The sequence below is a fragment of the Apium graveolens genome, chromosome 1, assembly GCF_009905375.1.
Source record: "Apium graveolens cultivar Ventura chromosome 1, ASM990537v1, whole genome shotgun sequence".
In the NCBI taxonomy this organism is placed as follows: Eukaryota; Viridiplantae; Streptophyta; class Magnoliopsida; order Apiales; family Apiaceae; genus Apium; species Apium graveolens.
Genome location: NC_133647.1, coordinates 198,189,312 through 198,203,763, shown reverse-complemented (window position 1 = coordinate 198,203,763; position 14,452 = coordinate 198,189,312). Strand labels below are relative to the sequence as shown.

Here is a 14,452-nt window from a genome sequence, read left to right as displayed (position 1 = left end):
TACAACATTTATTTCAATTAAATTTAATCATTTCGCAAATACTTGTTAATTAATATCGATTTCACACTATCATTATGTCCTTGTTGTAATTACACATGTTCACATGTTGTGACACGAGTAATAAAATAAAATCCCACATTTTACCGTTTATGACGACACGTAATCGGCGGTAGTTGTGGTCGGTTATGATGCTTAAATCCGAACTCATAACAGGCCAGATTTAACCAACGTGAAAGTTGACCCTAGCTAGCTAATGTTCGTGAAAAGTTAAACATGAGTCTGGATTAAGTGAGTTGAAGACCGTAAAGTGTTGCTCAGTTTGATTCTCATGAACTGGAGTTTCAATTAATCAGCATTAGAGAAACGGAGAAAACATTTAAAATGAACAGGATGTGCAGCTGCCACAAGCGCATTACTAATCAATAAATAATTCTGAGTGCGATTTAATTAGCAACTAGATTAATTATAGTAGTAATGTAATTGACTCGTGTTTTTATTGTTCGGAACAACCCTAACTTTACTTATAGTTTTTTTTTTCTATCGTAGATAACCGCAGCCGCTACCTTCTGGTGCGTACTGGGTAAACCTACGAGCTCAAAACACGTGAACCAAGGTAAACTTATAGCTTTAGTGCTATTAAGCAGACGGAGATTATTGCGATACCTTTTCCCAGCATCTGTTTCAGCTGAGTTAACAGATAAGTACAGTTTATGTATCTAGATCAAACATTCTCTCATAAACCAGGTCTTGTTAAAAAATTTCACATGGAAATAAAATGTAAGCTTACTGAAAAATGACATATCCCAAATCCAAATTAGAGACAAACTATCGCAAATTTTCCTTCAATATGATGTAAATAGTGATCCAAATTTGAATTTAAATCTGTATCACTACTATTCACTTTTATTTTTATCATATAAAAATGTTTTTGTCATTTATATCTATTTAGTTTATCAGATTTAAATTGATTCATAATTTTCTAATTACTTAAGTAATAATAGTATGTAATATAGTTAACATAATTAATTTTAAAATAAGAGTTATGCCTTTTAATATTTAATTAAGTATACAATTTAATTATGTTTATTTTTTAAAGCAATTATCTTTAATTTAATTAATTTAATAGAAATAATAATAAAAAAAGTAATGATGTTTGAACTTTTAAGAATAAAGAATTTAGTATAATATTTATGTATTATAATATGTAAAAAGTATTTGGATCAAATTTTAAATAACAACTGTTGATGTTCGTTGAAAATTTGGATTAGAATTTGGATAACTAACTAGTGATCCAAATATGAATGGTTCGAGATGGTCTAAGGACTTTCATAGAAGATCATGTTATCATTTAAAAATAATAATTTTTTGTTAGCATTATATAAGAGAAAATTAAATCAAAATATTTATGCCACAACATTTTGTTAGTTGAAAAAATAATTCCAAATATTTTTAGAGAAATGCTACTTAACCCAAAATAGTTCCCAAATTTTGTTACAAAATGATATGGCCATATGATGTGTCATCCAACTCACATATAATTAATTTTTTTTACAGTTTTTTATTAAAATAAAAAATGAATCATGCTAACCCATACGTCCCCGTTTTTCTCTTTGCTTTTGTACATATGCCCTATATTTACCCACGTTCCATTCTACTTCCAACCCGATCTAGATCCTGCATATACCCAATTTCATTATACATGTTATAAGTATATACACACCCATATATTTTAATTTTAATGTCAAAAGTATAGACATAATCTCAGTACAGATATGGACAAACAAAACCTGGAAGATGAATTGTGTACCCATTCACATGATAACGAAACAGAGGATGGTGGCGATTTATTGAAGGATAAGGCCAGGGAGCCAAAAGCTGGAATGATTTTTAATTCATACGAAGAACTCGTTCAATATTATGAAAGTTATGCTAAGCAAGAAGGATTTGCAGTTTTCAAAAGATCAACATCAATAAGTGATGATGGAGAAAAAATGTATGGAACACTAACTTGTTCTAGAGAAGGTCAAAGAGCGTCAAGGTCAAAAAATAAATTTCGCATGAAACTAACATCGGGAACAAATTGTAAGGCTAGGCTTAATGTGATTATAGGGTCAGATGAAAAATGCTTGATCAGTTCCCTTGTTTTGAAGCATAACCAATCATTGAGTCCAAACAAATCTCAATTTTTTCGGTCTAATCGAGTAATAAACTCACATATAAAGAGGAAATTTGAAATGAATGATATAGCTGAGATTCGACCAAATAAAATTATCGTTCTATAGTGGTTGAAGCAGGTGGACCTGAAAATGTGCCATTTTTGGAAAAAGATTGTAAGAATTTTCTTGATAAAGTATGTTAGGTCACACACACTGTAGAGGGGGTGAATACAGTGTATAATACAATCAAATCGAACTTTAATATATTAAGTAACAGAAAACAAACTCTATTGAAACAATAAACTCTGTTACAGTATGGAACTGTTACCTCTCAGTGATGAACAAATATCACGAGAGCTGCTAGGGTTACAATGAATAATATGCTCGATTATAATAACACTTTTAGTGTAAACCCTATGTCTGTGTTTATATACTACACAGTTACAAGATAATCGCTAATTGATATGGAATATAATTCTGCTTTCTAAAATATATCAATCAGATATCTTTTCTTCCAAGTATTCCATTCTTCACGGAACTCCTTCTTCATGCATATCTCTTCTTATGTTTATCTCGATCTTCTTTCCTTTAATCAGCTACTTTCCTTATCTGATCGTCCTTCAGCACTTAAGTTCTGATATCTAACTTCTGATGATTATCTCCTGATAATATAAGTACTGATATCCTTAAGTCCTGACTTCCAGTATAAGTACTGATCAACAGTTAAGTACTGATTTGTCCTGTTAAGTAAGATCTGAAATCTAAACATAAATTATATTAGTCATGACATTATCAAATATATCTAACAATCTCCCCCAACTTGTAAATTAGCATAATATACAAGTTTAACAGATATTTGATGATGTCAAAAATATTAAGTACAAATGCATGAGAATTAGACTAGATTACTACAACTTACAATTCTTAAAGTTTTACCAATATTCAACTTCTGATAACAACTTCAGTCTATACAAATGTCAGAATTTAAGCAGTTGTAGATCTTCAACTTGGCTTCATCATCTGATCTCTCTGATGTCTGGAGTTGTTCTGAGATAGTTCTTCAACAAACATTTCTCAGCATATCTTAGTTCATCAATCATTCTCCTTTTGGCATCTTTAAGCTCTGCAGTATCTTCACCAGTTTGAAAGATTGCAGATCTGAGATCATTGATCTTTGCTTTTCTCAACTCCTGATCTAGTCTTATGACATAGGCTTTGTCAGACTCCAGATTGAATTCAAGTCCCTTAATACCAAGATATGTTCTGATATGTGCAGTATTAGGCTTCATATCAACAATATCACCATTGTGATCTCTGTACTTTGGAACATATGTGCTGTCAGACTTAACAGAATAAAGCCTTTTCTGTCTCTGAATCTGTTCTTTTAAGTAGTTTGCAGCAGTTCCTGTTATTCTGTCATCCACTTGAAGTAAGAAAAGTACATGCTCCACTTCTTCAAAATACTTCAATGGAATGGCATTTTGTCTTATATGATAAACCCTACCATCTGTCATGAAATACAACATGATGTATTCTTTTAAGTAGGTATGGTAAACCATCTGTACAGATTCCAGTTGATTCAATCTCTCAGGAGTTGCTCCAATACCTGGTTCACTCAAGGAAGTTGGATCATTGGTAGTGTTATGTATTCTTCTTTCATCAGCACTTCCCAATCCAGTCTTATCTCTAGCTTCCTTTCCAATAACTACTCTTACTTCAAAACCACTTGTAGTAGTCTTCAAAGGTTGAGTCTGTTTTGCTTTAGTGAATCCTGGTAGGAGTGTCTTTGGTCTATCTTCTGATATCAAGTTAACTTGAGCTATGTCAGAGGTTACTTGCTTCTTCTGAATATCAGAACTCACAATTTCTTGACTCTGAACAATTTGAGCCATGTCAGAGGTTGTTTTAAGAACTTTTCTTGAAGTCAGAGCAAAATCATCCTTTTCATCAGTAATTTCTTCATCCTCAGGAGGCACATAAACCTTGATAGGTTCACCAACTTTTTCTTTACCCTTGGATCTTGGATCTATCTGCGGTTGTGATCTAGCCAATGTTGCTTCAGTAAGTGTCCTTTCTTTGATCACAATGCCTTTGAGTTTTGGAAGTGGCTTTTTACCAGAAGTTTCAGATTTAGATGTGACTTTCTCTGATTTAAGCCTGGCTTCTTCTTTCATTAAACTCTCCAAGTCCATTCCTGGATTTTCCTGAAGGATTAACTGTGTTGACATTTCCTCATCAAGATCTAAAAGTTCATCAGAACTTATCCTTTTACCAGTAGCAGAACTTATTCTCTTCCCAGTATCAGAACTTATCATGTGACTAGCTTGTCTTGATGTGAATCCTCTACCTTGACTATGACCTCTACCCATTCCATAGTTTCCTTGATCATCTTTTTCATTATCCTTTCCTGTCAGTGTCTTGTCAGTCTTGCATTTGGACTTAATTACTTTCTCCCCCTTTTTGGCATCAGCAGGTAGTAGAAGAGAGATAAGCAATTCCACTGAGGATTGGATTTCAGTTAGTTGTGATTGCTGAGAAGCTTGATTTTTCAGAATTTCATCAATCTGAGTTTGTTGATGATCTTGAGTCTTCTCAATATAAGCAATCCTGTCAATGGTAGGTTGGAAGAACTTTTTCTTATCAATTTTCCAAACTTGTTCCTGTTTGATAAAGTTCTCCTGAATCTTGTGTAGCTCTGCATGAGTAGTTGAATGAAGACCTTGTAGATGTTTAGTACTCAATACAGTGACTCTAAGCTGGGTTTTAAAATCATCAGAATTTAACATTTCATCAGCTTTAGTCAAGTGCTCAGCAAGATGCTTTTCAGTTGGAACACATGAAACTGAGTTCCATTCCTTAGTCCACTCCTGACCTGCAGGAGTTTCACTCCAAGGTACTGGTGCTTCTCCGGTAACAAACTTCTTAACCAGTTCAGACTTTAGAATAGTCTGTTGAGTAGCATGTCCTGAAGGACCTGCTGTATCAGCATCTGCAGTTGGAGTAGCATCACCAGTATCTCCAGCATTTGCAGCATCAGAACTTAAAGAATCGGTATCTTTTGATAAGACAACAGTGTGAGTAGCAATAGAGGCTTCAGCATCCTCTAATTGCTGATCTTGTTCTAAGTTCTGATCAATAGCCATATCCTGATGCTCACCTAAATTCTGATCATCAACATCTTGATGCAGAGAAGGTGTTGTTGATAACTCTGGAGTTTGAACAGCATCAGTAACAGGTGTTGTGTAAGGATTATTTGCTGTTGGAGCTTCTAAGAGAATTACTTCAGGCACAACCAAGTTTTGAACATCAATATCAGCACTTGTGCCTGGATCAACAGGAGACACAGAAGGTGTGTTAGCCTTTTCAGAAACAGCTTCCTGAGATGGAGTTGATGGAGAAGAAGTGACTGGAGCAAATTCCTTGGCTTGTGAGATCAGAGATTCCTGATCCCCTTCCTTAGCTGCTTCCTCTTCATCATCTAAAATTGGCCTTTTTGCCCTATGTTTCTTGTATCTCTTTGTTGATTTGGATTCCTTGGGAGTTTCAGGAACTGTCATTCTTCTAAGCCTTTTGAGAAGCCTAGATCCCCCAATTCCAGAATCCTTCTGAGAAGTCTCTTTCTCAGCTTCACATGTTCTAGTTTGTACCGAGACTGTTATCAAATTTTATCCACAGATAAGTCAAGTAAAGAATTTAGACTGTAATATCAGAACTTAGACTTATTTCAGAACTTAACAGTCATCAGAACATAATTTCTTAACTCGAAAAAGGAATGCCTATCTAAGTAAATCCTCATATAAGTGCTGAGTTATACTCTTCAGAACTTAATCGTCAGAATATGCAACCAGAACTTGGCCTCAGAGTTAGTGCAAAATGACACAATGACTGTTTATCTAAAACAACATAGACCACCACAGTAATTTTCATCATTCAGATGGAGTGATTAGTGTGTGCATCAAGCTAAATAGAAGACAAAGAGTAAAGTTTAATTCACTTCAGTATATCTTAGAAATAAGGCATAACTAAAATTTTGCTAAAGAGCTGTCATTATCCTGAAACCTACTGATGAATGAGTTCATGCTTGAGTCCACCTCAACTGTTTTGTGCTAATTTTATGCATCTTTTTAAATTCTATTTTACAGTGGCTCCTCAGTGTAAGTGAGTCACGACTGCTTATCAGAATTTATGCTATTATCAGAGTATTTCTCCAGTAATCATAGAGTGTGAAAAGTCACCAAGAAAATATTTTGCTTTTCTAATGCATATTTACTTAATACCAGCAATGCACTTGGGTCTTCCCTTCCACATTTTTACTCTAGATCTCAAAGGAGTACCTGATTTTATTCTTTGAACCTTTTGATTTTTCTTTTTATAAGTGAGGTTTATCAGCACTTAGTACATTCAGCAGTTTTACTAGTATCAGAACTTAACAGATGAGTAGCATTATTCTAATTTGTGACTTAGTAATAAGATAAACAAAGTAAACTTAACTAAGCTCAATTATCAGAATTTGCTAGTGTCATAAGATTTCCACAGAAATAATTACTTCTTACATGGGATCATTTATTTATTGAAGACTAGTAAGTCAGTATCTAGCACAGTTATCCTCATAGGATTGAATGGTTACTTAGACAGACATATCACTTATCAGAGTTTAGAAACATATATCAGACAGCAGTCAGTACTTAAAAACATTTGTCAATTAATCACAGAATACACAAAGAGATTAAATTCTGTAAATACTGATCATAAAGTCTGATAATACAGAAGAAGACTAAGCAGATTTAGAGAAAGAACCTGAAATCATTCCAAGTTCATTTACCAATCTTGTAAAAGTGGCTTCACACAGTGGTTTTGTGAATATATCTGCTAGTTGTTGATCTGTTGGAACAAAGTGCAATTCCACTGTACCTTCATCCACATGTTCCCTTATGAAGTGGTACCTGATGCTGATGTGCTTTGTCATAGAGTGTTGAACTGGATTACCTGTCATAGCAATAGCACTTTGATTATCACAGTAAATAGGTATTTTAAAATATGTTAACCCATAATCCAGTAACTGATTCTTCATCCAAAGAATCTGTGCACAACAGCTTCCTGCAGCAATATACTCTGCTTCAGCAGTTGATGTGGAAATTGACTTTTGTTTCTTGCTGAACCAAGAAACCAATCTGCCTCCAAGGAATTGGCAGCTTCCACTTGTGCTTTTCCTGTCAATTTTGCAACCTGTAAAATCTGCATCTGAGTAACCTATTAGTTTAAAATCTGATTCTTTAGGATACCACAATCCTAGATCAGCTGTTCCTTTAAGATACTTAAAGATTCTTTTCACAGCTGTTAAGTGAGGTTCTCTTGGATCTGCTTGAAATCTTGCACAAAGACAGATAACATACATGATATCAGGCCTACTAGCAGTTAGATAGAGTAGAGAGCCAATCATACCTCTGTAGTCAGTAATATCTACTGATTTACCAGTATCCTTATCCAGTTTTGTTGCAGTGGCCATGGGAGTGGATGCACTTGAACAATCTTGCATTCCAAATTTCTTCAGCAAGTTTCTGGTGTACTTGGTTTGACAAATAAAAGTGCCTTCTTCATTCTGCTTGACTTGAAGGCCCAGAAAATAGCTAAGTTCCCCCATCATACTCATCTGATATCTTGACTGCATTAGTTTGGCAAACTTCTTGCAAAGTTTGTCATTTGTAGACCCAAAAATGATATCATCAACATAAATCTGGACCAGAAGTAAGTCCTTTCCATGGTTGAGGTAGAACAGTGTTTTGTCTATTGTTCCTCTGTTGAATCCACTTTCCAGAAGAAACTGAGCTAAAGTCTCATACCATGCTCTAGGAGCTTGCTTAAGTCCATAAATACTTTATCAAGCCTGTAGACATAATCTGGATGTTTGGAATCTACAAAGCCTGGAGGTTGTTCAACATATACCTCCTCCTCCAATTCTCCATTTAAAAAAGCACTTTTCACATCCATTTGAAAGACAGTAAACTTTTTGTGAGTAGCATAAGCCAAAAATATCCTTATGGCTTCTAACCTAGCAACTGGTGCAAATGTTTCATCATAATCAATTCCCTCCTGTTGAGAATATCCTTTTGCAACCAGCCTTGCCTTATTCCTTGTAATTATGCCATCACTGTCAGTTTTGTTTCTGAATACCCACTTTATACCAACAACAGATCTATTCTTTGGTCTTGGCACTAGGGTCCAGACTTTGTTTCTTTCAAATTCATTTAACTCTTCCTGCATTGCTTGCACCCAATCAGCATCTTGAAGAGCTTCTTCCACTTTCTTTGGCTCAGTCTGAGAGAGAAAAGAATTGTAGAGACATTCATTTGAAGTACCTGTTCTAGTTCTGACACCTGCATCAGGATTTCCAATTATCAAATCAGGTGTATGTGATTTTGTCCACTTTCTTGCAGATGGAAGGTTTTCTCTAGAACTGGATGCTCCCCCATGATCCATGCTATCTTCATTTTCATTTTCTGATGCTCCCCCTGAAACTATGCTCTCTGAGTTGGATTCTTCAGTATTTAGATTTTCAGCACTATCAGAACTTGGCTTATCAGAACTTGACGAATCAGAACTTGAAGAGCCAGATGTATGTTCTGATGTTTCTTGAGATGTGGTAGGATCTTGAATATGCTCCTCCTGCATAGGTGCATCTTCCTTTGACGTAGTCACCACAGTTTCAATAACATCAGAGTTTAATCCATCAGAATTTACAGTATCAGGACTTAGACTGTCAGGATTTTCAGTATCAGAGTTTGAGTCTTCATTTTCAAATCTCAGCTGATCATGGTCAATGAAATCTTCAAGACCATTAATCTTCTTGTCATCAAAAGAGACATTGATAGATTCCATGACCACTTTTATTCTCAAATTATAGACTCTGAAGGCTTTTGTGGAAAGTGGATATCCAACAAAGATTCCTTCATCAACTTTTAAATCAAACTTGGATAGCTGTTCAGGATGAGTCTTGAGAATAAAACACTTGCATCCAAATACATGAAAGTATTTCAGATTTGGCTTCTTTTTCTGCACCATCTCATATGGTGTTTTTCCATGCTTGTTAATGAGTGTTGCATTTTGAGTAAAACAAGCAGTCTGCACAGTTTCAGCCCAGAAATAGGTTGGAAGCTTTGCTTCTTCAAGCATTGTACGTGCAGCTTCAATGAGAGTTCTATTCTTCCTTTCAACAACTCCATTTTGCTGTGGAGTTCCAGGAGCAGCTCTTTTTCTAAGAAATCATTTCTTTTCTTAAAAGCAAGATTTTCAGAAGTTAATCTTTCACATGTTAAAGTTTGATCTCTATAACTAACAAACACGGTTTTAAGATATCTTCTCAACTCATTAATATCATCAGTATGAAAAGCATAAGTAGTCTGAGGTACCTTTGTTTCAGCAGCTTCAGAACTGCTCTCAGCACTTTCTTTATCAGCATTTGCCATCAATACATAGTTCTCCTCACTTTCAGAGTCTGAGGTGTCTGTCCAGCTTTTCTGCTTTGTGACAAGAGCCTTGCCTTTGTCACCCTTTGCCTTCTTGCAATCAGGAGATATGTGGCCTTTCTCACCACAGTTATAGCATTTAACATTGGTATAATCTCCTCTGTCAGACTTTCCTCCTCTGCCTTCAGATCTTCTGAAATTCTTCTTATCAGAACTTATGCCTTTCCTGGAAAACTTCTTTCCCTTCCTGAACTTCCTGTATGCAATCTTTGTGATTCCTTTCACCATAAAAGCACACAGCTTCATCATCTCCTCATCAGCATCAGTCTCAGGCAAGCTTTCAGAATCTGAGTCATCATCACTTTCAGAACTTGATGACTCAGTTTCAGACTTTATGAAAAGAGCTTTACCCTTGTCTTTCCTTGAGGAAGCTGCTTTGGGGGATTCTTCTTCAGCCTTAAGAGCAACTGTCCTTGACTTTCCTCTTTTCCTCTTGCTTCTTTGTTCCATCTCAAGTTCATGAGTCTTGAGCATTCCATAGATTTCATCAAGAGTAGTTTCATCAAGATTGTAGTTGTCTCTTATTGTTGTTGCCTTCAAATCCCAACATTCAGGAAGAGCTAACAGGAATTTAAGGTTTGAATCTTCAAGATCATACTCTTTATCAACCAATGACAAATCATTCAAAAGTTTGACAAATCTATCATATGAATCATTCAATGACTCATTAGTCTTTGAGTCAAAATGTTCATACTCTTGAGTGAGTATTGTCTTCCTGTTCTTCTTAATTGTGTCAGTTCCCTGACACCTTGTTTCCAGAGCATCCCATATCTCCTTAGCAGTCTTGCAGTTGATTACCCTGTTTGACATTACATTATCAATGGCACTATGCAGTAAGTGTCGTACCTTAGCATCCTTAGCAATTGATGCTATATCTTCAGCAGTATAATCACTCTTCTCCTTTGGTACGGTCTTTGCTGCTTCACCTGCAACTGCAACAACTAGCTTGGTTGGTTTATGAGGCCCTTCCTTGATTCTATCAAGGTATTCTGGATCTGTTGCTTCCAGGAACATAGTCATCCTTACCTTCCATATGGGATATTCAGATGGTCTTAGTATGGGAACTCTGATAGTCTCATACCGACTTTGAATTTGTGTCTTTGGAGGTTCTTCAGTTTTGGTAGGCTTAGTTGGAGTTTCTGTGTCAGACATGATTGTGTTTGGATCTTTAACTGTATGTGTGTTAACAGATTAGCTCTGATACCACTTGTTAGGTCACACACACTGTAGAGGGGGTGAATACAGTGTATAATATAATCAAATCGAACTTTAATATATTAAGTAACAGAAAATAAACTCTATTGAAACAATAAACTCTGTTACAGTATGGAACTGTTACCTCTCAGTGATGAACAAATATCACGAGAGCTGCTAGGGTTACAATGAATAATATGCTCGATTATAATAACACTTTTAGTGTAAACCCTATGTCTGTGTTTATATACTACACAGTTACAAGATAATCGCTAATTGATATGGAATATAATTCTGCTTCCTAAAATATATCAATCAGATATCTTTTCTTCCAAGTATTCTATTCTTCACGGAACTCCTTCTTCATGCATATCTCTTCTTATATTTATCTCTATCTTCTTTCCTTTAATCAGCTACTTTCCTTATCTGATCGTCCTTCAGCACTTAAGTTCTGATATCTAACTTCTGATTATTATCTCCTGATAATATAAGTACTGATATCCTTAAGTCCTGACTTCCAGTATAAGTACTGATCAACAGTTAAGTACTGATTTGTCCTGTTAAGTAAGATCTGAAATCTAAACATAAATTATATTAGCCATGACATTATCAAATATATCTAACAAAGTACGACGTTTACGACTTGGAGAAGGGGATGCAAATGCAGTCAATGACTATTTTCGTAAAATGCAAGCTGATAATTCCAATTTTTTTATGCAATGGACTTGGATGAAAAAGGCCGGTTAAAAAATATTTTTTGGGCTGATGCGAGAAGTAGAGCTGCATACGAAGAGTTTTGGTGATGTCATTACATTTGACATGACATATTTAACAAATAAATATGACATGCCATTTGCCCCATTTGTTGGAGTTAATCATCATGGGCAATCAATCTTACTTGGTTGTGGTTTGATTTCGAATGAGAATACTGATACTTTTATTTGGTTATTTAATTCTTGGTTAACTTGTATGTCAGGAAAAGCTCCTGGTGCAATAATCACTGATCAGGATATGGCCATGCGGAATGCAATCAAAAAGTATTTCCGTTAGCTCGCCACCGATGGTGTTTGTGGCATATAATGAAAAAACTTCCTGAAAAATTAAAGACGCATAAAGAGTATGATTCCATTAAATTTGCATTGAGTAATGCAGTTTATAATTCCCTAACCATGTATGATTATGAAAATAGCTGGAATGAGATGATTAAAAAGTATAAACTGTAAAATAATGATTGGTTACTGGGTTTATACGAGGATAAGCATCGTTGGGTTCCAATTTATGTAAAAGATTGTTTTTGGGCTGGAATGTCAACAACACAACGAAGTGAGAGTATGAACTCATTTTTTGATGGATACGTTAACTCCAAGACTACACTAAAGCAATTTGTAGAGCAATATGAGAATGCACTTGCGAGTAAAGTGTCAAAGGAGAATCAAGAAGATTTTAATTCCTATAATTCGATGTATCCTTGCATAACTGACTATGAGATGGAGAAAGAACTTCAGTCTTTTTACACGAACTCAAAATTCAAGGAGTTTCAGCAAGAAATAAAAGGGAAACTTTATTGTGAAGTGTCTCCAGTTCTAAGTGATGGTTCAAAGTACCTTGTTGTTGAAGATTTTAAGTTTGGAGATTTCAGAAGGTATGTACATTTTAAAGTTGAATTTGACGAGAAAAACTTAGAAGTAGCATGTAACTGTAAGTTATTTGAGTTTAGAAATATTCTGTGTAGGCATGCTATTTCATTACTTATCCATAAGAAGATTTATCATCTACCAACTAGATATATTTCTCGTCGATGGAGAAAAGATATCAAAAGAGTTCATACGCGGGTCAATATAGGTTACAATGCTATGTCAGTTAATGTTGAAGCAAAACAATTTGAAAAAATGTGCAATGCGTTTCATGAGGTGGCTGACTTAGCAAGGGAAGATGATTCTAAATGTACAAGAGTAATCAGATGGATAAATGATTTGAAGGGAGTTCTAAGTGTCGGCAATGATTTTTTCCATGGATCTGGACCTAAATCAAATGAGAATGAGGTTCAAATTAATGAACCAGCTGCCAAAAATTCTGCTGAAAATGTCAAAATATCTAGTCCGTTGGTTGTGAGAGGTAAAGGACGTCCACCGACTAGGAGAAAACAGTCCGCAATTGAAAAGGCTGTAAAAAAAAATAAAAACCGTAAAAAAATTGTTGATGATGGTACCATCGCGAGTGAGGCAGAAGAAGCCTCTGTTCAGATATCTCAGGTCAGAATTGGTTTATGTAACTAATCAGTTTTTTTTACATGTTTAATAATCAAGTTTATTTTTAATATGTGCAATCTAACAATGATTTTGATTCAAAGTATTCATCTCTGCCGCAACAGTGGTCAGAACATCAATATCAACAAGTTTTACCAGAACAACAAGCCCTTTTGCAAGCTAATTCTACCCCAACTATTGTTCCAAATTGTATGCTGATAAATATGTCATTTACAGAAATTTTAGCAATTCAGCAACAACCTCCAGAACAACATTGGAATGCTAATCATGTGTCGTGTGATATACAACAAAATCAATACCCTCCGTATGATGAACTGTTGTAAATTTCACTAACAAATATTACAACACAGAGGCAAGTGTATAAAGAATTTAGCAAGTTCAGGCCAAGACCACAGTCAACAAAACAAAGCATGCATGTAAACAAAATCAGTAACTGAAATAACGAAGAGAGAAACGAAGATGTACCCGAAACCATAGCTTTCAACAGTGACTGAAAATAATGGTGCACAGATACAAAATGCCAAGAAAAAATTATCACAGCTGAGTCACCAGGCCTTGCTCGAAGTCCTGGCTACTCTTGAAGAGAATATTGCCCCCTACCTGCTGCGTTTGGTATGCGTGCAATATCTCCACCAGGATAAAACAGCTCGGAGTTTATGTTAACAGCAGCAACAAAACCTCCACATCGACCAATTTGAATTAAACTGTTCCACACTTTAATTCAGACATAAACTCCCACATTATTATCAGATTTAATTTTAATTCATCAGTTATAGATCAGATTACTTGTACAGGTTCAATGTATTTAGACTAAGCCCACTAACAAAGTGACTTAGCCCAATTCAGTATCAAACCCAGGCCAACAATTTATTATTATAATAATAATAATCCAGTCACCGATAAATAAATTCGAATTAAAATTAATTCTCAAATAAATAAAATCCTCGCCCAGGTCGCCTCGCGTACGCGAGACGCTGAGATATTCGCCCAAATCGCTCTTCGACCCTACCCGACCCGGTCCGGTCCGGTGCGTGGCGGGGCGGGGCGGCGGCGCGCGTGTGTGTGCGTGAAGCACACAACAACACAATGGACCATCACACACCTTAGTAGTTGTATACTACTCATGTGGGTAATACCATATAAAGCACACAACCCCCTTTATTTATTTCAATGTGGGACAAACATTCTCAAAATTTCAAGCTTTTCCAAGCTACTTTCAATTCTCAATTCTTATGGATTTCATTAAGAAAATTCTTAAAACCATACATGAAAATTTAAGTTCAAATATCATTGATCAATTTCTAATCATTAG

At 35.3% G+C, this 14,452-nt stretch overlaps 1 protein-coding gene across 1 annotated transcript; it reads left to right on the top strand.

The window, feature by feature from the left end:
• Positions 1–12,177: 12,177 nt before the first annotated feature.
• On the top strand, positions 12,178–13,463 carry LOC141715542 (protein FAR-RED IMPAIRED RESPONSE 1-like). Its single transcript, XM_074518741.1, has 3 exons — positions 12,178–12,515; positions 12,606–13,125; positions 13,245–13,463. Exons 1-3 carry the CDS (start codon positions 12,178–12,180, stop codon positions 13,461–13,463), a joined length of 1,077 nt encoding a protein of 358 aa, XP_074374842.1.
• The last annotated feature ends 989 nt before the right edge of the window (positions 13,464–14,452 follow it).

Excerpts from the sequence above, each read along its gene's own strand:
- LOC141715542 (XM_074518741.1), top strand. The coding sequence starts at position 12,178 with ATGTCAACAACACAACGAAGTGAGAGTATGAACTCATTTTTTGATGGA. Across the intron at positions 12,516-12,605 it reads AAGTTTGGAGATTTCAGAAG|GCATGCTATTTCATTACTTA; the intron begins GTATGTACATTT and ends TATTCTGTGTAG. Across the intron at positions 13,126-13,244 it reads CCTCTGTTCAGATATCTCAG|TGGTCAGAACATCAATATCA; the intron begins GTCAGAATTGGT and ends CTGCCGCAACAG.